The following is a 22,548-nucleotide window of genomic DNA, read 5'->3' as shown; positions in this document are numbered from 1 at the left end:
GAGGAGGCTGCTATTTGCAGCCACTGCACACCAGGCCCCCGTGGGGAAGTGGGGAAGACAGCACAGTCAGTTTAACTGGCTGCAATCACATGACCTTATTTAAATGACAAGAATTATCCCTTTGTAGATAAAGAAATAGGTTCAGGAGTCCCCACGCAGCTACATAACTCAATTCTCTGACCCTACAGAAGCCCCTTCATGGAAGCCTTTAATGATTATTAAGTCCCTTAGTGTGGCAACACTACTATTTGCTTTCTTAGGGCTCAGCCAAAAAGCAGTGCAGGCAGAAAATCACAAAAACAAGTAGACTTGGCCTATTCTAAATTCATGCACTCTAACTACAAGTAGACTCTCATCGCCATTCATGCCCTGCACATACTATGCCTTTAATCCTCTTGCTCATTCAACCCTTTTCAATCTGTCTTCAATCATGAAATCCTATCAAATTCCCCTTTGTCACTTCTCTCATATGTTTGTCTTCTTTTCTACTCAGAAGTCCAAACCCATGACACATGAGTTGTGTCATCAGCCTCACTCTTCTTCCTGCTCTGGTCTCTCTCCTTAAATTCTAACCTGAATTCTATATAAGACCTGTCTTCCTAAAGACTAATCTTTCTAAAACAGATTTTGGATCATGTCTTTTTCAGAATCCTTCAGCTGCTCTTCATGGCCATAAAACAGGGGACAGCCTTAGCACACGAGGCTCTCTGTGCTCTGGTCTAAAGCTGTTTACAACTCCCACTCCTCCCTCCACCCCCAACAAAAATCTCTACCTTGGTCAAACCAGCCAACAGCCAATCTCCCACACAGCCCTTTACTCACACTCTGCACCAGCATCTGCCCAGCCTACCCATAAATATCTTCCTCTTCCTCTCTGATGAAATCTTGCCCATGTTTCAAGGCTTCTGCCCTGCTCCCTCTGTGAAGCTTTCCCTGATCACCCCACCTTCAGGACCTCTCCTGCCTCTCAACACCCCATGGATTTAATGTCCACATTCTCACTGGACTTCAGGTATATATGGGATCTTTCCATTTCCCAGTACATCTTAATAACATGGGTGCAAGGACTGTCTTAGAGTGACTTACACATAATAAGCACAGCATTTTGACTGGCCCAAACTATCTTAAATATTACTTTTACAATATTATTAATGTTGAGCAAAGATTCTTCTCTGAAGACTTTTCACTCTCCTAACTGGTGTTCTTTGGGGACCTCTCACCTCTGAACGTAAGAGTGCTCACACACATCTTGCATTTTATAGCCAAACTTAACTAACATGTCTGCAACCGCTGGATACTATTATTCAGCAGGGGAGGTCCAAGCTGGAGGAATGTCCAACAATCTGCTGGAGACAGCAGCATAGTTCCAGGATCCAGAGGGGCTTTCCAGAGAGAAAAGATTTGGGTTAAACAAAGAGCTAAATTTAGTTGCTTCCTGAATGTGTTTTCCCAATCAATAGACCTTTTATAACACTGCCCCCACCACACACACATTTGGCAAAGAGTATTGCCAAGAGGAATATGAGCAATGAGAGAATAACAGCTCAGAAGCTGTTGACACCACTTAGCATGCAGCCAGTGTGTAGGATACCAGCAGCAAGCCGCCCGATTCCTGACACCCAAACCATTACCAAATGGGGAGTAAACATGTTGTTCTTTTGCAACTCTGGGTATTAGCAGAAAATAGGTTTGCAGTTCTAGGACATGAATGCCATAAGGCTAGACTGGGGAGCAAGCCAAGCCACTCTCCATAACTGCTGATCTAAGTTGGTCTACTTATAAGGGAAGTAAAGAGAGAAGACTATATTATAATCTAAGTGCCATTAAACTATCCTTCTCATATCCTTCTTTCTCTTTAACTTATCTACATTCGGAAAAGGAAAAGAAAAGTGACAGATAAGGTTTGTAAGTGCCTTTGCCTCTCTGGACCTCAACGTCCTCAATCTGCAAAAATGAGAAAATTACATTCGGTGATCAAGTAACCTAACTTTTTTGGTCCTAGCTTGTTTCCCTACATTTTCCAGATAGTTTGCCTTATTCTTATACTAACATTTGAATAGGAGAGCCAACTGGAAAAGTGCCCCCATCCAGGCACTATGTGAATAATACTGAGACAAAATCACTCGTGGGAGAAGTTGCTCAGCAAGATAACTGCGTGCTCGCTGTTTCCAGCACAGACCCTGCCTGACAAAAGGACTTCAATTCCACTCCTTATCACTGCTGAGAACAAAGAGAAAAACAAGACAGATGACGCTATAGGACCTCTTCTCCCCTCACTGTCAACGCTCCAGTGAAATCCAACTGGCTGCGACACACCACAAGCCGCCATACCTGAGTTCTTGGCCAACGTCTGGCACATGTGCTTTGCAGTATGTCTGTTAATCACAATTGTGATTAAAAAATATGAGAGGAGGGAACTTTCATTTCTTTCATTAAATTAAACAAAGTGTGAAGACTAAGCTGGGGAAATGGAGTACACAGTAAGAAAGAGTTCCCACCTCTCCTGTTGTCTACTTTGGCAAATGTTTTTTAGGTTCTTTTGGTTCTGAGAATCTTTCCTGATTCTTGCTGCTACTGTCTCCCTTTTAGCCACTTCACTCTGAGGCAGGCCATAATCTCCCCAAGCTTAGGAACCTCTGGGAAGTCACATACAGCATGAGCCAACCACCTCAGCTTCCAGACAGTTACCAGTAGAAGCAGCTTATTTTGTCACTGAGGGCAGTAAAAAGGAGAGCAGTCAAAAGTGGATGGGTAGCAGGATCTGAGTATACTACCAGCCTGCTGAATGAAGTTATTTGCCTTAACACGGGTGGTTAAAAAAAAAAAAAAAATTAAAGGAATCCATCAAGTCACACTGCCAGTATCACTTAAGTAACCTACGTTAGCAAAGAGGCATGCCTATCAGAGTCTGAAAGGTTAAGAAAGACTACTAATTTCTGTCTTTTACTGACAATCTGCTTATTTTCTTTTTACATGGAACCTTTTACACACAGCAAAACCAAATACAACAGAGCCCCGCTGATGTCTACAAAAATGCCATGCCGTATTTGATTCTCCCCAAAATGAAATTCTGCTGTCTCCATAAATCTCCCATAACTGCTACTAGCTTTCAAGCTACTGCTATCCTATTTCCAAGACTTCAAGCCAAAATGATTATTATCCTTATTAAAATGAATATGATTCCCCCTTTAGCTCCCAAATCACTCAATAACAATAGTTTCTATTTGTATTCCAAGAAGCCCAGTTAATAAGTTTGGGGGGAAGGGACAGAGACAGGGATGACACAGACCACCTGTCCCACAGCTGCCTCAAAGGCTACATTTGAAGAAAAGATTCTTATGCTAAAAAAGAGAGAAAGACTTTAAAATTACTGAGCCAACAGACACAGTGACCTATACATAACTACCAAGGTACCACTGTCATTGAACTTTATGACTAGCTCCTCAATGGCCAGGCTAGCAGGAGATGAGGACAGTATAGCAAACAAATGTAATTTATGGAAACCCTAATTTTAGCCAATGGTTTCAACCACTCAGCTCCAACTATTTCTTACCCCAGCAAACAACCAGTGCAACAGAGCTGAACTTATGGTAAAATCTACAGGCAGTAATAGGAAAGCCAAAGTGAAAACAGATCTAACTATGTCAAGCTAGAGAGTTAGCCTCTATGCCTTTAGCTGTTAACCATAACCTACTTAATAAACAGCAGACCAGATCCTGCCAGGCGCAGGATATAAATGGATATGTAGAAAAATCAGCCCCCATACCAATCGAGTGGTAAGCAGGATGATCAAGTGGCCACATCTCTAAAAGACAATATAATGGGCCAATGATCATGCCACTTAAGCTACTTCCTACTCCAACACTCTGACTCAGAATCTGGATCATTCTGTTTCAAGTACCAAAATAAAGTGGGGCAGTGGAGGAGGCGGGGGGATAGCCAGCGGGATGTGGGGTTAACTTACCTGTGCAGAACTCCTTGCTCACATTGTGGGGCACTGTGATCCGACGGTAGACAATGGGCTCTGACTCCAGGATGTTCTCATCGTGGCGGTACCGAGTAGGCCTCTCGTTTGGGATGCCCCGGGAACGGGTACCACTTCTCCTCTCATAGGTATCAATTTCCTCAAACACAGCTGCCTTGTCAAAAAGGGCCAGGTTCCCTTCAAAATCAAAATCTGTGTCTGGGATCTCCTCAATATCATCCCCAAAACACTCATCATCTTTATTCTTCATCTGGCCATTCTTTAAGCCACTTTTCTTTGGAGTTGCCTGATTTGGGTGCCTGCTACTAGATGACCCTGCAGAAAAAAACAGGGACTAAAGTCAGTATGCTCACAGAAAGTGCTCAGTGGGGAGCACAAATTACCACAAATCTCATGGAATAGTAGATTTCATAAAGTGCCCAAGTAACAGTGAATATGAAATAAGCAGTACTCCTGAAAATCTGAAGCTCTGCTCTTCATAAGGGAATTGGTAATGATCAAGGCTTTTTTGACAACTGACTATATCAAAAAAGTGGAGGGCAAGAACACAGCAGTCTCTCCACACAAGTCCAGGTGGTCTGATTCTGAACGTCCAGCCATTGATTAAGAGAGAAATAACCAGAGTAAAAGAAGGCCAAGTCCTCGTAACTTGAGGTTCAAAGAAAGATTTGTCCAAGTGGCTCTGAATTCCATGCTTACCAAGCAAGCCATTTTCTGATTTTTTAACTCAGTCTCAGGCTAGACCTCAGTAGGAAGGGAATCCCTGGGTTTACACAGATTCCAGATCTTGAGATGGATATACATCTGCCACTATAAGTTGATATATTTTGACTTACAGGCCTGTTTTTAGATCTTCTGGTTAATGTGACCTCTTTTCTTAAAATTTTATCACTCTGGGTTAGCAATTTCTGAACCATCAAATGATGACAAGGACCACACTGACATAATCCTGTAGAGGCCATATCAAGGTGCGTACCAACACCACAGCACTGAGGTCACTCTCTGTCTCTGAGACTCTCTGGCCACCACATGTCAGTCAACTACTCCTCCAGCAGCAAAGACCTCACAGAATTCTCCAAACCACGCCTTCCCAGAGAATCCTGAACTGAATTTATAGTTTGATCCCCATCTGACCACCCCGAAGGATGAACCAGGTGACTGGTATGCCAAATGGAACCTTTAACATAGTCTGAATAAATATAATGTACTTCCTTTTGTAAGACTGAGCGTCTCAATTTTTAAAACACTCAAGTAGAGGTTGGGATGATCATGAGCAAACCCCCTCATACAGATCACCCCTACTATACTGCTCTAACTTGTCACAGCAACTCCCTTCTATTCAGTGGACCACGGGTCAGGAGACCTAGGACTTAGTTTCAGTTCTGTTATTAACATGTTATATAATCTTATATCTATCATCCAACTTCTCAATTTGCTTGTATGTAAAATGCTCACTGTGGTGCCCCTAACAGGGTTTCTAGTACACAGCAGTCCGTCAATAAATATTAAACGAATAACTCAACATCAGCAAGATTAATTACAATAATTATTCTGAAAGATGTATACTATACATATGTAACTCACGTTCTAAATCTTCCTCATGCCAAATATTGATATGGAAAAGGACTATGCTGCCAGTAAAGATGAGATTTAGGCCTCAGAGAAAAATCTAAGGCTGACCAAAATTATAAAAGGAAGGAAGAGTTGGCTGAGTCACTATAAAAAGCTGAGATTATGAATCACTGAGAAGCTTGTCAAAGTGTGGGTGAAGTTCTAGTTTCAATAATTTGACAAAAACATTTAATGAGAGCATTTTGTGAGCCACAGCTAAGTACCTGGAATACAGTACATAATCAAGACAAGTAACCCAAAAGGAAGGAGAGATATAATAATTAAAATACAATATAATGAGAAGTTTATATAAAGTGCTATAGAAACACGGATGAGAAAACAGAGCTGGATTAGGAATGGGAGAACAAGCATGAAAATACACGGTCAGGATAACACATTAGCAATATACGCAGGCAAGGGAAGAAACAGAGAAAAAGTCCAGTTTGCGAGATTATCATTGTACTGCCTCAATATTAAGTCAATATTATTAAATCAATATTAGGAAACAGGTCTTTGGCCCAGTGGTCTCTCTCCAGTGGTTGTGTGCACACCCAGGAGGGCAAAGGATGATGTGGGGAAAAGATACTGAGTATTTTATTTACTTTTTCTAACCAAAAAGAGGAAGAATTTAAGCCTTATGAACTTAAGGCACAGATGGAAATCAGCACCCTTAAGAAGTTTCATACTACCCAATCACTGGCAGTATTTGAGCTACCTGAAGAATGAGTGATGTTCCATAACAACAAGTGGATTTACATTGAAATGTTTAAACTATTGTAAAATATACATTACCATTTAAACCATTTTGAGTGTACAGTTCAACAGTATTAAGTACATTCATGTTGTACAACTATATACATTTTTAACTGCTGAAGCATACAAAAATAAGTGGCTTTAAAAGATACCTTAAGAAAAAAACTATGCAATAAAGATAATGCCAATAATGCAATCATAAGTGAACAAAAGAATGGCAGAGATAACACTTCCTCTATTCCTCTTACAGGCCTTCTTTAACCAGAGTGTTTTTAAAAATTAACCAGACCTAAGAAAATAGCCTCCAAAATTAAAAAATAAACAAAGTTATTCCAAAGATGAATCGATATGGATTACCACTTCACCCTAAGTCTATACTCTTTATCATAGCCCTGAGGCCAAATCCAGCCCAACCATCACCTGCTTCTGTAAATAATGTTTTATGGGTATATAGTCACATTCCTTTGTTTACATATTGTCTAAGGCTATAAAGACAAAGTTAAATGTTTGAGACAGAGACCTTATGGCCTATAAACCCTAAAATATTTAATATCTCACCCTTTACAGAAGAAGTTTGCTCACTCTGCTCTACATCATGCCTCTCAGAGGTATTTTCTACAGCTAAGACTGCCATTAAAATTAAAAAGAAAAAATATTTTTTTCTTGAAATTAACTGAACTTAACCAGAATTCTCTGACTCTGTTTTACTCAAGGTGTTAAGCCTGTCACTTGTCATTCAGATCTGCCAGCCAGCACCATGCCTACACCAGAAGCACACGCACACACACACACAAAACACCTCTGATGAATTAAAAATTCAAAACAACCACATCAAAAAACAAAAACCCCCAAACAAACAAAAAAAACTAAAGAGGTTATAAAAGAAAGGGCAACTTAAGACTAACTTATGAGAAAGAAAGGGAATCATCAAAAACTATGCCAAGCGTGTTGCGTGACTAAAAAGGACAGGAAGATGAAGTTGTCAACAACAATACAAGAGGGAGCATGAGGCAAGGACTTCAGAGGAAAGGAGTTCAGTCAAGTGCAGCATGAACTGACATTAAACTGTCCTGAACCTATCGCAATGACAGATGAAGACAAGCAATTAATCAATGGGAAAGAAGACAGAGGAAAAGAAACAAAACGGGAGATCATTTGTGGCTTGACCACAAACTACAAACATAACTCACAAACCCACAGTTCTTACTTTAGAAAGTATCAGGTATTTTCTCATGTTCCCGCTGAATACAGAACTTCCATTCATTCATTTGACAAAGATACACTAAGGATCAGCTATGCTCCAAATGCTTTTAAAAAAGCAGAGAGCAAAAAAATAATTTCCTTCTAAGAGGAAATACTGACATCACATATCAGCAAGAAAAAGATAAAGAGAATGTAAGGTAAATTAAAGGCAGGCTAACATGCTTAGTTGTCTCTTATTCTTCCCTTTCCTCATACTTAAAAAAAATACTGGGAAGTCCTAGGTGAATAAGCTATCTCAAAGTTTGGCTTACTCATCCCAAAGGGCCTGGCTCTGTATTAAACTGGCCTTTGGCCCCTGGGAGAGAAAAGCACTTCCCTTGGAAGAGATAAACAGTGCTTCCCAGATTTCTTTACCTTTCAATTACCAGGGCCAAGTGTGTGTTAAGACTAGAGCCTGGCCGCCTTCCTGTGCCATTTTGCTGCCAGCCTTTGGCACAGAGGCTCTTTGGCCATGAGAACTTATAACAAACCCATTGTTGTGTAACACTCAGTGCTACTTATTTATTGGAGCTTGTCACACACATATTGTACAGGGGAACTCTGTCCTGCACTTAGCACGCTAACGGGCACTTGAAGGTCAAATCACAAACGTTTTGGTGCCAGTCTCAAGGGCGTTTATGAGGAGGTTCCTGAGAGTATCTAGTACCTTCTTTTCAACTCCCAAATTCTAGACCCTAGTAATCAATCAACCTTGGGTTCCAGCAGCAGCACCAGGGTTTTCAAGTTGGCTGGATGTACGAAGCACATGCAAGGAGGTAATGAAGTCACATTAGGACCTCAGAAGGAGCATGAAAACTTAGTAAAAAATAATCTTAGGACCTTAGACGGTGGGATCACTGTTATATTAAAGAGACCATATACGAGGACTCAAGAGGTTTCCCTCTGCTCCCTGGAACTGATGCTCCGTTCACCTACTTGACAAATACTCGAGTGTTAGTTCAGTGACCACGGTTATAGGAACTATTCTTTATAACCACCCTCTCAACTCCCAACCTAAAAGAAGAGATTAAAATCTGCCTGTGCTAAATCTCTCATCAATGTTGGATTAGGTAACCAGAACCAACAAATCCTTCAACAACTCATTACTAACTTTGAAAGACAATAAAAAGCCAGAATTTATGAGAATTTATATTCTTATAGCTTTATCAATCTACTAGTCTCAACATCAATCTACACACACCAGAGAAAATATGATTTATAGCTCTCTAATGAAAAAAATACTTAATCTCCATTTCTCATCCATCAATGGAAAAAATCTACATTACAACTGTGATGGGAAGAAACCAATATACTTCCTTGGGATCCTTAAAATGCTACATAAATGCTAGATCAATCAATTCCAAGCAGACCTTTCTTCCTATTTTACAGGGTTCACTGATCAAATAAATAAATTTACTCTGCTTTCCATCACAAATCAATTCTGAGTCACATCCAATCACCAAACTCCCAGGCCACGGCCATCTTCCACACAAATCTGGATTCAAAAGAAATTTTTGGAAAGAGAACCCAACATTTTACTGTCCATGATCTCTTAACCTTATTTACATGCAGTAATAATCTAGGAAATGAGAATGGATCAAACAGCAAAAGCAAAAGAAGCATCAACCAACCAGAGTAATACTTCTGAGAGTGACCCTACTTTTTACTAGATCGGAGTGACTTGTTAAAGATCAAATAAATTACTTGTTTTGAAGTTAACTGTACTCTTTCAAAAGAGTTGCTATAAATGTTAGTATCAGGGGAAAAAAGAAACAAACTGATAGTTTCACCATATATCCAACAATCATAAAAAGTCCTGTCCACATAAAACCTGCACACAAATATTTACAGCAGCTTTGTTCATAATCACCAAAAGCTAGAAGCAACCAAGATGTCCTTCAGAAGGTAAATGGATAAACAAACTGTGTTATACCCATACAATGGAATATTATTCATCAGTAAAAGGAAATGAGCTATCATGCCACAAAAAGACAAGGATGAATCTCAAATAAATAATGTTAAGTGAAAGAAGCTACTCTGAAAAGGCTATATACTGTGTGATTTTAATTATGTGATTAGAAAAGGCAAAACTACAGAGGTAGATGGTAAAAAGATCAGTAGCTCTTTGGAGGGGGGTTACGGCAGGCAGTCAGGGAGGGAAAAAAGGACGGACTAAATAGGTGAAACATAGGGAATTCTGCTTAGTACTGTAAAGATATTAGATATAAGATATGTATTTGTTAAAACCCACAGAACTTTTTATAGAGTACAGAGTGAGACTTAATGTATGCAAAAGAGTGAGGAGTTTGGAGGATCCCCAGATGGGATGCAGAATGCAAGGAAACAACCTGTTATAAATACATGAAACAAATCAATGAAGGGAATGGGGGTATCCTTTAGGGTTAGTACTGTAATTCTGCTACATATACTGGAATTGAATGATTTAAGTCAGATGGCAGATAGTATGGGTTTCTCACAGCTGGAGGGAGAGGTTACAGATGAGGAGGAGCCTAGAATGATCCATGGATTAGACTTGGTCACATCATGAACTCATTTAGCTTAATCTAGTGGTGATGGTTTCCCTGGTGGCTCAGACGGTAAAGCGTCTGCCTCAATGCAGGAGACCCGGGTCCGATTCCTGGGTCGGGAAGATCCCCTGGAGAAGAAAATGGCAATCCACTACACTCATGTCCAGAAAATCCCATGGACGGAGGAGCCTGATAGGCTACAGTCCATGGGGTTGCCAAGAGTCGGACACGACTGAGTGACTTTAGCTAGCTTAGCTGAGTAGTGATGGTTACATATAGAAGTATTTATAGATATATGTATCTATGCTGGTTAAGTATATACATATATATTTTCCTGCTCTGTCAGCTTTTGAAAGGGTGACACCCAGTAGCAAGGAGCACATCTAGTACCTAGACAGCAGTTTGTAATACCATTCTCCAATAAAAGGAGACAGGACTCCTTGGAGACATGGCTAAGTCTAGGGCTGGGGCAGGAAATACAGAAGATAAACCTGGAGCATCTTGTAGTGCTAGATAGTAAGGAAGGCCTGGGGGAGGGGGAACCCATCCACAATGATGGGAGCATGTCCAAGGGACACAGGAGCCAACTGCAAGAGCTCACAGTGGCCAAAGTTGAAACAATTTGATTACCAAAATAAAGCGGTATTGAATTATAAACCAAAGTATAAAATAAACACTTGTAAGTCCACGGTGTTGTAGTTCAGTTGCTAAGTCATGTCCGACTCTTAGCCACCCAAAGAACTGCAGCCAACCAGGCTCCTTCCGACCATGGGATTTCCCAGGCAAGAACACTAGAGTGGATTACAGTTTGTTTCTCCAGGGGACCTTCTCCACCCAGGGATCGAACCTACGTCTCCTGCACTGCAGGTCTATTCTTTACCACTTAGCCACTAGAGAAGCCCTCTAAGTCCACACTGATAAAAATAAATAACAGAACAAATAAATGAGAAAGAAGAGACCTATCTCTAGTAGAGAAGGATTCCAAGTAACTTATGTAGCTACTCTGCATAACTCTCCACTCCCTAGGTGTGAGCTGCACATACTGACTCCAGAAGAGAAATCTGACACACACACAGCACCTCAATCAGGCAATCAACGTCAGCGTCAAAAGAAATACAAAGTGGGACTTCCCTGGTGGTCCAGTGGTTAAGAATCCACCTGGCAATGAAGGGCACATCAGTTCTACCCTTGGTCCAGGAAGACCCCACAAGCCATGGGGAAACTAAGCCCACGAGCAGCAACTATGAGCCCATGCGCTGCAACTACTGAAGCCTTCACGCCCAAGAGCCTGTGCTTCACAAGACAAGCCACCACAGTGAGAAGCTGGTGCAAAGAAACAAGAGAGTAGCCCCCATGCTCTGCAACCAGAGAAAGCCTACATGCATCGACCAGACCAAGGGCAGCCAAGAAAAAAAGTCGTATCATGTTGACGGTACATTGATATGATGCAATGAAAACGACACTATCTCTGTGTGTCTTCCTCCCCAAAACACATAACCCCAGTCTAATCATGACCAAAAAACATCAAATACCAATTGAGGAATATGCTACAAAATATCTAACCAGTACTCATCAAAACTGTCTAGATCATCAAAAACAGTGGAAGTCTGAGAAACCGTAAGAGCCGAGAGAAGACATGACTACTAAATGTAACGTGGCATGCTGGATGAAGCCTGTAACAAGGACAGTAGGTAAAAACTAAGGGAATCTGAAGAAAATATAGACTTTGGTTAATGTATCAAAACTGGTTCATTAAATGTAACAAATGTACCACAGTAATGTAAGATATTACTAATGGGGAAAATATGTAGGAAAAAATAAGTTTCAAATTGCCAATGAAGATTATCTTCCTGCATGAGAGATTATAAACTGCTTGAACATTCAAACTTTTAACAAACAAGTCAATTTTTTGCTAAAGAAAAAAGGTGGTTTTTTTGTTTTGTTTTAAATAAAGAATAAAGAAACAGAGAGAAGGTTAAAGTCTAAATGGAAAACATCATTTTCTATCCAAGCATTCGACAGTTTTTCAAAGGACAGAGAAGAATTAATAATTCAATTTCAGTCTCAGGTCAATTCAAATAGTTATTTAAGAAGCACTGAAGGAAAAGTGCCTTGAAATACCTTTTTTTTTAATTTTTTTTTCCCCAAAATTTCAATAGTTTATACTCATGGAAATCAGGCATCTTCAAAACTTTAAAAATGTTGGCTTCTGAAGGGCCACATAAATTTCTAGTGAATCTGTTATAATTCACTGCTATAACATTATTCCAGTAAATAGGTTAAAGAGCATACCTGACTCTAGTGAATTAACTATGCTTCTGTAATAAGCAAATGGCACTCAACCATTTGTCAGTAACACACAGAACTGGGCATCAGCACACATCAGTGTATGCTCTCCTTGGTGGGCTGGCAGGGACAGTGAACACAGTAAATTTAAAACTGTCAGTCTATCAGAAACTGTAAGATCACAGAGATGTCTAGGCCCATCCCTTCCTCTCCTCTGAGGATGGGAGTTAAACCACAAGAACAAAACATATTCAAGAATTCCCTTGAACAGCCTGAATGCAGGTTTAACTTAGACATCGCTACTACCACCATTTACCAGATCAAAAACAACATCACTTTTGTCTATGCGAACTCGAGCCAGATCACTGACATTTTTTGAAGGAAAAGAAGTGTTGGGAGAGGGCAAGGAGCGGGTGTGAGTCTCAAACAGCTAATTTCCTTTCCCTTTAACATCTTGAGGAAATAGCACGGGAATAAAAGAACCATGCTATATTTTTGCAAAACCCTGCCAGGATCTTTTTTCATTAGGGTAATAAAGGACTTATTTAAAGAACAGCAGTGGATAAGCGGACATGAAACACCAAGTTAAGAAAACACATTAACTTAATCCAACTTACAAGAGTTGTGCCGACGACGGAAGCTTTTGGACTGACTCAAGGATTCCGTGTGCCTGTCCACGTAGCTCTTTGAGCACTGTTGCTGCTGGGGAGAGATGGCAACATCTTGGCTCTTCACATCTGTCCTCTTAGGGATGTTCTGAGGGACACTGCTCGAAGAGGCTGGCTTCTTGACCAACTTGCCTGTGCCATTTTGATTGATACCAACTTGGCAACCAACACCAGAGGAGCCTAATTCTGTCTGATGAAGGTCTCCAAAATGTTGGGTTTCTCCAGGGCCTGGTATCTCCAGAATTTTTAATTCTGTAATGTCACCTGCCCTGAAATACATAAAAGAGTCCAAGTCTCAAAACTATAACAGTGATAACAGTGATGAAACTGAAATCCACAGCAAAAGCCACACCTTTGGAGGGCTTCATTTCAATGAGTAGTCAAAGGCAAAACCTAAAAAAGATGGTGGCGTACTTAAAGACAAGACTTAGCCACCAACATTCAACAGACACAGCACTGACCTTTAAAAGAGACCTGTTGCTACTCATGTATATGGAATCTAGAAAGATGGCACTGATGAGCCTATTTGCAGAGACACAGACATTGAGAACAGGCATATGGACACGGCTGAGGCGGGGAGGGAGGAGAGGGTGGGGTGCGTGGAGAGAGTAACATGGAAACATACACCACCATATGTGAAACAGACAGCCAATGGGAATGTGCTGTATGACTCAGGGAACTCAAACCGGGGCTCTGTAAAACCTAGAGGGGTGGGATGGGGAGGGAGGTAGGAGGGAGGTTCAAGTGGGAGGGGACATAGGTAAACCTATGGCTGATTTATGTTGACATTTGGTAGAAACCAATATAATACTATAAAGCAATTATCCTTCAATTAAAAATAAATAAAAATTTTTAAAAAGAAACAAAAAATAAATTAAAAACTTAGAAAAGGAAAACAAAAGAGACCTATTGTTAAGGGAGTGGGAGACGGATGGACTGGCATTTCAGGTTAGTAGACACAAACTATTACATATGGATGGATGGACAACAAGGTCCTACTGTACAGCACAGGGAACTACAGTCAAAATCCTGGGATAAACCATCATAGAAAAGAACACAGAAAAGAATGTGTGTGTGTAACTGAGTCACTTTGCTGTACAGCAGAAATTAACACAACACTGCAAATCAACTATACTTCAATAAAGAATAGAGAGACCTATTGTTAATCATAAAACCATCATTAATATCTTAGATTTCTATAATGCTTAATGGCTTTTTTCATTCATTTACTTACCTGCTCACTCAAAAGGTATACACAGAGTACTTACTATGTATGTGGTAACCCCTGTAGCAGGAGTTGGGTATATAAAGATGAAAAGCAATATATGCTCACACAGAACTTGAAGTCTAGTCAGCAGAAAATTCAAGTAGGTAATCAAAAGTGTTGAACACTATGACAGAGGTGTGTACTGGGGACTAGAGCCCCCAAAGCAAAATACATGTTAGTCTGGTAGAGATGGATGAAGCACTTAAGCTGAGCCTGGTTGGGAAGGGAAAATAAGAGTTGGCCAAGCAGAGTATGGGAGGAGAGGGGCACCTTAAGCCAAGGCTCAGAGACTGAGGCCATGTGAGGAACTGCCAATGTTACTGTTGTTACTGTAAATGTTATAGTGTTACTAAAGAGACAAATGCTTGTAGAGGGCCATCAGGAGGTAAGGCTGTAGAGAAAGTTAGGGATCAGATCACAGTCACACTGGATTTTTCTGGTGGCTGTAGGAACAGCAAGGAAACTAGAGACAGGGGCACCTGTTAGGAGACGAGGCAGAAATAAGAGGGGATGTATACAGCAAGTGACAATGCAAAGAGAGAAAGGAGGATGGAACCAAAAAAACATTTGGAATCCAAAGAATTTGGTGACTAACTGAACATGAAGATCAAGAGAATGAAGAATTCATTACGATTCCTAAGTTTCTAACCTGGGTGAAAGGTGTCATTAGGGCAATACCGAGTGGCAAATGCAAGGTGTGTGCAGAAAGGGGAGGAGTGTTTTTACTATGGGGGAGGCCTCAGAAAGTTAGAAAGTGATGAGAAGAGAGACAGTATAAAGGCTCAAAGTGAAGACACAAAAGAAAGGGGCAGGGTCTCAAAGGATATAGAAAACGATAACACATAAAGCATGTGTGATAAGGTTAGCCCTGAACACAAAGGGTATATCTTCTGTGAAGACTTCAGAGGAGGTAAGCAATAAGGATGGATACACACCTACAGAAAAGGTTAGGTCTGGGTGTTGTTTAGGAAGTCGAGGAAGCTCTTTCCAGAAAGTCTTTTTTTAAAAAAACGTTAAGAAAGGAAGGTTTCTGTGAAACTTGTGAAAAGAGAGATGTGAAGACAACATCTAAGCTTGAGATCTGTTGGCAAACACTAAAGAAAAATACGTTCCTAGAGCTAAGGACTTTAGCTACTAGCTAGAGTGTGTCTCTGGAGATAAATTATAATACAAATCTACAAAGAGAGATAGTTATGTGGGGGGACAGGGTGTGGGGGGGTGGGGAATCAATAAAGGCCTCACATATAAGAAAGAACAAATAATACAAAACTGAGAAAGGAAATCTGAAACCGTAGAAGAAAACAGAAAGATGATTCTAAATTTGACACATTTAAATATAATATTGCATGTCTGACAGAGATAAGAAAAATGTTTCACAAACCCTGAATCATCAGCTGAAAGCTAGTTACTACACAAAGTCTCTGCTGAAACAGCAGTAGAACTAGAAGATCTAAGGTTGTAAAATCTCTCCCCTGACAAAAGTAGTCCTATGCAAGAGAATACTGGCAATGAGACCTAGGTCAAGCTCCATAGACCACCAGACTGGATTTGAAGAGTCAGTTAGGACACTCACCTGAAAGTGACTTCTGGCACAAGGCACTTCACTCCATTGTGGAAAGGCCGGGTGAGAGAAATGGTCTGGCTGACCTGATCCACTGCTGACACTCTTCCCTGATAGACACCCAAGCTATCTCCACAGTTGATGGACACAATACTGCCCAGCCAATCTGTAGCCATGTTTCAGATGTGAGATTGCCGTGGAGAGAAGGAATCATGCAGTGTACCTTGAGAAACAGACAAATCTTCAGTAAAATTTAGAAAACATTATATCAGGTTATGTAATAGGTGCTGCTTAATAACACATATTCTATCACAACCTTAACTGAGGTAATAAAGCAGTAAAAATCAAGCTTTTTTTTTCCCACTAGGAGTAAGCATACTGATGAATAAGCAATATTGTTATGTATATAGTTCTTTTAAGTACTTTCAACCATATGTACTAGCCATTTACCCAGACATCACTTAAACGATAATGAAAAATCCTGGACAAAATTTGTTTTTGAAAAGTTGACTGAAGACATTACAGAACACTAAACCTAACAACTACGGGACATACATTCATTTCCAGTTCACCAACATATGCTGGGCCTTAAACTAGTACCAATTCATTTCAAAGGACTGAAATCTGACAGAGTATACTTTTTGTCCAAAACCAGAATTAAATTTGAATTTGATAATAAGATTTTTCAAATCTCTCCAAATAACTGTAAATTAAGCAAAACACCTCTATACAACCAATGAGTCAAAGAAGAAATCAAAAGGACAGTTAGAAAATAGTCCAAAGTCAAGGAAGATGAAAATAGAACATACCAACATGTGTGGGATGTGCTTAAAAAAGTGTTTGAAAAGAAATTTATTGGGAGAGGGAGAAGGTGGGATGATTTGGGAGAATGGCATTGTAACATGTATAATAACATATAAGAAACAAATCGCCAGTCCAGGTTCGATGCAGGATACAGGATGCCTGGGGCTGGTGCACTGGGATGACCCAGAGGGATGGTACGGGGAGGGAGGTGGGAGGGGGGTTCAGGATGGGGAACACATGTACACCCGTGGCAGATTCATGTTGATGTATGGCAAAATCAATACAATATTGTAAAGTAATTAGCCACCAATTAAAATAAATAAATTTAAATTAAAAAAAACCCCAAAATTAAAATATGCAGAAAAAAATTTATATATTTATATTTTCTAATATAAATGCTTATATCAGAAAGGAAGAAAGGTTTAAAACCAATGATTGAAGCTTCCATCTTAAGAAACTAGGCAAAAAGGAGCAAATTAACCAAAGGTATTAGAAAGGAACCAAAGAGTAGAAATCAATGAAATAAGAAACAAGAAAGATACACAAAACCAAAAATCTGTTCTCTTGAAAATATCAATGAGGCTGATAAATCCCTACTAGACTAACCAAGAAAAAGACAGAGAACATATATTGTCAATATCAGGAATGAACAACAGACATCACAGGCATTAAAAAGATAAATTTGACAACTCAGATGAAACAAAGAAATTCCTTGAAAAACAAATTACAAAAGTGATACAAGTGTAAAATAGACACAATCACTAACACAAAAAAGCTAGAAATAGACCCACACAAATATGCCTAACTGATTTTTGACTAAGTGGAAAAGTAATTCAAAGGAGGTAATGCAGCTTTTAACAACAAATGGTAACGGACAAAAACTACCAGAACTGATAAAACAAATTCAGCAAGGTGACAAGACACAATTAACATACAGAAACTGGCTGCATTCTCTACACTAACAGAGAAATATCAGAAAGGGACGTAAACAGACAATCCTTTTTAAAAATCACATCAAAAGAGACTAAAAATAAAAACAGGAGTAAACCTCAGCAAGGAAGTGAAAGATGCTGAGAACTACACAACACTAATAAAGGTAACTGAAGATGATTCAAAGAAATAGAAAGAAACCCCATGCTCTTAGACTGAGAGAATTCATATTGTTAAAATGGCCATAATTATCCAAAACAATCTACAGATTTAACGTGATACCTATCAAGTTACTCATGACATTTTTCACAGAACTAGAACAAATAATCCTAAAATTTATATGGAACCATAAGAGACCCCAAATTGCCAAAGCAATCCTGAGGAATAAGAATAAAGGAAGAAGCATAACCTCCCAGACTTCAGATAATACGATGAAGCTACAGTAACCAAAACAGTGTGGTACCGGCACAAAAACAGACCTGTGGGCCAATGGGAAAAGGCAGCCCAGCAAAACCCACGCCTATACTCGGTTAGTCTTTGACAAGGGAGGCAAGAATATACAACAGGGAAAAACAATCTCTTTGGCAAGTGGTGTTGGAAAAGTTGGACAGCCGCATGTAAATCAATGAAGTTAGAACACACCCTCACATCGTACACAAAAATAAACTCGAAATGGCTTGAAGACTTAAACATAAGGCATGACACCATAAAACTTCTAGAAGAGAACACAGGCAAAACATCCTCTGACATAAATCATACATTCTTAGGTCAGTCTTCAAGGCAATAGAAATAAAAGCAAAAATAAACACATGGGACCTATCAAAGCTTTTGTACAGCAAAGGAAACCATAAACCAAACAAAAAGATGACATACAAACTGGGAGAAAATATTTGCAAATGATGTGACTGATAATAGCTTAATTTCCAAAATATACAGACAGTTCATACAACTCAATAACAAAAAACAAACAACCCAATCAAAAAATGGGCAGAAGACCCAAATAGACATTTATCCAAAGAAGAAAGAGAGATAACCAACAGGCACATGAAAAGATACTCAATATCACTAACTGAGACATGCAAATCAGAACTACAAGAAGTATCACTTCACATCAGTCAGAATGGTCATCTTCCAAAAATCCACAAACAATAAATCCTGGAGAGGGTATGGAGAGACAGTAACCCTCCTATACTGTTGGTGGGAATGCTCATTAGTACAGCCACTATGGAAAACAGTATGGAGGTTCCTTAAAAAACTAAAAATAGACCTACTCTATGACCCTGCAATCCCACTCCTGGGCATATAACTGGAGAAAAACATGATCTGAAAAGCAGCATGCACCCAAATAGTCACAGCACTGTTTACAATAGCCAAGACATGGAAGCACCCTAAATGTCCATCAACAGAGGAATGGATAAAAAAGATGTGGTACAAAAATACAATATATTAATCAGCCATAAAAAAATAAAATAATGCAGTTTGCAGCAACAAGGATGGCCCTAGAAAGTGCCACACTGAGTGAAGTAAGTCACACAGAGAAGGAGAAATATCGTATGACAGCCCTTATATGTGGAATCTGAAAAGAAATGGTACAGATAAACGTACTTAAAAACAGAAACAGACTCACAGACTTTGAGAACGAGCTTATGATTGCCAAGGGCAAGGATGAGGGGAAGGGATAGTTAGGGAGTTTGAGATGGGCATGTACACTGCTATTTTAAAATGGATAACCAACAAGGACCTATTGTATAGCACATGGAACCCTGTACAAAGTTATGTGGCAGCCTGGATGGGAGGGGGGTTTGGGGAAGACTGGATACATGTATATGTGTGGCTGAGTCCCTTTGCTGTTCAACAGAGACATCACAACATTGTTTGTTAGTCCACTATACCCCAATACAAAATAAAAAGTTAAAAAAAAAACCCAATTGAAAAATGGGCAGAAGATCTAAATAGACATTTCTTCAAAGAAGAAATAGAGATGGCCAACAGGCACATGGAAAGATGCTCAACATCACTAATTAGAGAACTGCAAATCAAAACTACACTGAGGTAACACCTCACATTAGTCAGAATGGCCATCATTTAAAAGTTAACAAAAAATTAAATGCTGGAGAGGATATGGAGAAAAGGGAACCCTCTTGCACTGTTAGTGGAAACATAAGTTAATACAGCCACTATACAGAACAGTATGGTGATTTCTTTAAAAACTAAGACTAAAACTACCATATGACTCAGCAATCCCACTATGGGTATATACTCTGAGAAAACCATAATTCATAAACACACACGTACCCCAATGTTCACTGCAGCACTATTTACAATAGCTAAGACATGGAAGCAACCTAGATCCATCAACAGATGAATGGATAAAGAAGTTGTGATACATATACACAATGGAATATTACTCAGCCATTAAAAGGAACGAATTTGAATCCGTTGAACTGAGGTAGACAAACCTAGAGCCTATTCTACAGAGTCAAGTAAGACAGAAAGAGAAAAACAAATATTTTATATTAATACATATCTATATGTAATCCTGAAAATGAAAGAGGAGAGTGAAAGAGTTGGCTTGAAGTTCAACATTCAGAAAACTAAGATCATGGCATCCGGTGCCATCACTTATGGCAAATAGATGGGAAAACTGTGGAAACAGTGGCTGACTTTATTTTTCTGGGTCCCAAAATCACTGCAGATGGTGACTGCAGCCATGAAATTAAAAGACGCTTACTCCTTGGAAGGAAAGTTATGACCAACCTAGACAGCATACTGAAAAGCAGAGACATTACTTTGTCCACAAAGGTCCGTCTAGTCAAGGTTGTGGTTTTTCCAGTGGTCATGTATGGGTGTGAGGGTTGGACTCTAAAGAAAGCTGAGGGCCGAAGAATTGATGCTTTTGAACTGTGGTGTTGGAGAAGACTCTTGAGAGTCCCTTGGACTGCAAGGGGATCCAACCAGTCCATCCTAAAGGAGATCAGTCCTGGGTATTCATTGGAAGGACTGATGTTGAAGCTGAAACTCCAATACTCTGGCCACCTGATGTGAAGAGCTGACTCGTCTGAAAAGACCCTGATGCTGGGAAAGATTGAAGGCGGGAAGAGAAGGGGATGACAGAGGATGAGAAGGTTGGATGGCATCACCGTCTCAATGGATATGGGTTTGGGTGGACTCCGGGAGTTGGTGATGGACAGGGAGGTCTGGTGTGCTGCGGTTCATGGGGTCGCAAAGAGTCAGACATGACTGAGTGACTGAACTAAACTGATATGGAATCCAGAAAAAATAGTACTAATGAACCTACATGCAGGGCAGGAACAGAGACACAAACATGGAGACAGACTTGTGGACACAGGAAGGAAAGGAGATGGTGGGAATTGAGAGAGCAGCAGTGAAACATTTACACTACCATATGTAAAATAGTGGAAACTTGCTGTGTAACACAGGGAGCTTATCCTGGTTCAGTTCAATTCAGTCGCTCAGTCGTGTCCGACTCTTTGCAACCCCATGGACTGCAGCACACCAGGCCTCCCTGTCCATCACCAACTCCCAGAGTTTATTCAAACTCATTTCCATTGAGTCAGTGATGCCATCCAGCCATCTCATCCTGTTGTCCCCTTGTCCTCCCATCTTCAGTCTTTGCCAGCATCAGGGTCTTTTCCAATGAGTCAGTTCTTTGCATCAGGTGGCCACAGTATTGGAGCTTCAGCTTCAGCATCAGTCCTTCTGATGAATATTCAGAACTGACTTCCTTTAGGATGGACCGGTTGGATCTCCTTGTAGTCCAAGGGACCCTCAAGAGTCTTCTCCAACACCACAGTTCAAAAGCATCAATTCTTCGGCACTCAGCTTTCTTTACAGTCCAACTCTCACATCCATACATGACTACTAGAAAAACCACAACTTTGACTAGATGGACCTTTGCTGGCAAAGTAATGTCTCTGCTTTTTAATATGTTGTCTAGGTTGGTCATAACTTTTCTTCCAAGGAGCAAGCGTCTTTCAATCTCATAGCTGCAGTCACCATCTGCAGTGATTTTGGAGTCCAAGAAAATAAAGTCTGTCGCTGTTTCCCATTGCTTCCCCATCTATTTGCCATGAAGTGATGGGACCAGATGCCATGATCTTAAGTTTTCTGAATGTTGAGTTTTAAGTCAACTTTTTCACTCTCCTTTTTCACTTTTATCAAGAGTCTCTTTAGTTCTTCTTCGCTTTCTGCCATAAGGGTGGTGTCATCTGCATATCTGAGGTTATTGATATTTCTCCCAGCAATCTTGATTCCAGCTTTTGCTTCATCCAGTCTGGCATTTCGCATGATGTACTCTGCATGTAAGTTAAATAAGTAGGCAATTGCAGCCTTGACATATTCCTCTCCCAATCTGGAACCAGTCTGTTGTTCCATGTCCAGTTCTAACTGTTGCTTCCTGACCTGCATATTTCCTAAGATTTCCCAGAAGGCAGCTCAGGTGGTCTGGTATTCCCATCTCTTTAAGAATTTTCCACAATTTATTGTGATCCACACAGTCAAAGGCTTTGGCATAGTCAATAAAGCAGAAGAAGTTTTTCTGGAACTCTCTTGGTTTTTTGATGATCCAACAGACATTGGTGATTTGATCTCTGGTTCCTCTTGCCTTTTCTAAATCCAGCTTGAACATCTGGAAGTTCACAGTTCACGTACTGTTGAAGCCTGGCTTGGAGAATTTTGAGCATTACTTTGCTAGCATGTGAGATGAGTGCAATCGTGCAGTAGTTTGAACATTCTTTGGTACCGCCTTTCTTTGGGATTGGAATGAAAACTGACCTTTCCCAGTCCTCTAGCCACTGCTGAGTTTTCCAAACTTGCTGGCATATTGAGTGCACTACTTCCACAGCATCATCTTTTAGGATGTGAAATAGCTCAACTGGAATTCCTGTCACCTC

The 22,548-nt window shown here is 40.1% G+C and overlaps 1 protein-coding gene across 1 annotated transcript in view; it reads right to left on the bottom strand.

The window, feature by feature from the left end:
• EDC3 (enhancer of mRNA decapping 3) overlaps positions 1–22,548 on the bottom strand; it is a 54,744-nt gene that overhangs the window by 17,010 nt on the left and 15,186 nt on the right. The window contains exons 2-4 of the mRNA XM_010843352.1: positions 15,914–16,124; positions 13,023–13,342; positions 3,965–4,300 (exon numbers count right to left, since the gene is read on the bottom strand). Of these exons, the coding sequence (XP_010841654.1) occupies positions 3,965–4,300; positions 13,023–13,342; positions 15,914–16,077 (820 nt within the window). The 5' untranslated portion in view covers positions 16,078–16,124. The remainder of the gene's footprint in view (positions 1–3,964; positions 4,301–13,022; positions 13,343–15,913; positions 16,125–22,548) is intronic.

The sequence above is a fragment of the Bison bison genome, unplaced genomic scaffold (genome assembly GCF_000754665.1).
Source record: "Bison bison bison isolate TAMUID 2011002044 unplaced genomic scaffold, Bison_UMD1.0 scf7180017864181, whole genome shotgun sequence".
In the NCBI taxonomy this organism is placed as follows: Eukaryota; Metazoa; Chordata; class Mammalia; order Artiodactyla; family Bovidae; genus Bison; species Bison bison.
This window is presented reverse-complemented; position numbering and strand designations above follow the sequence as displayed.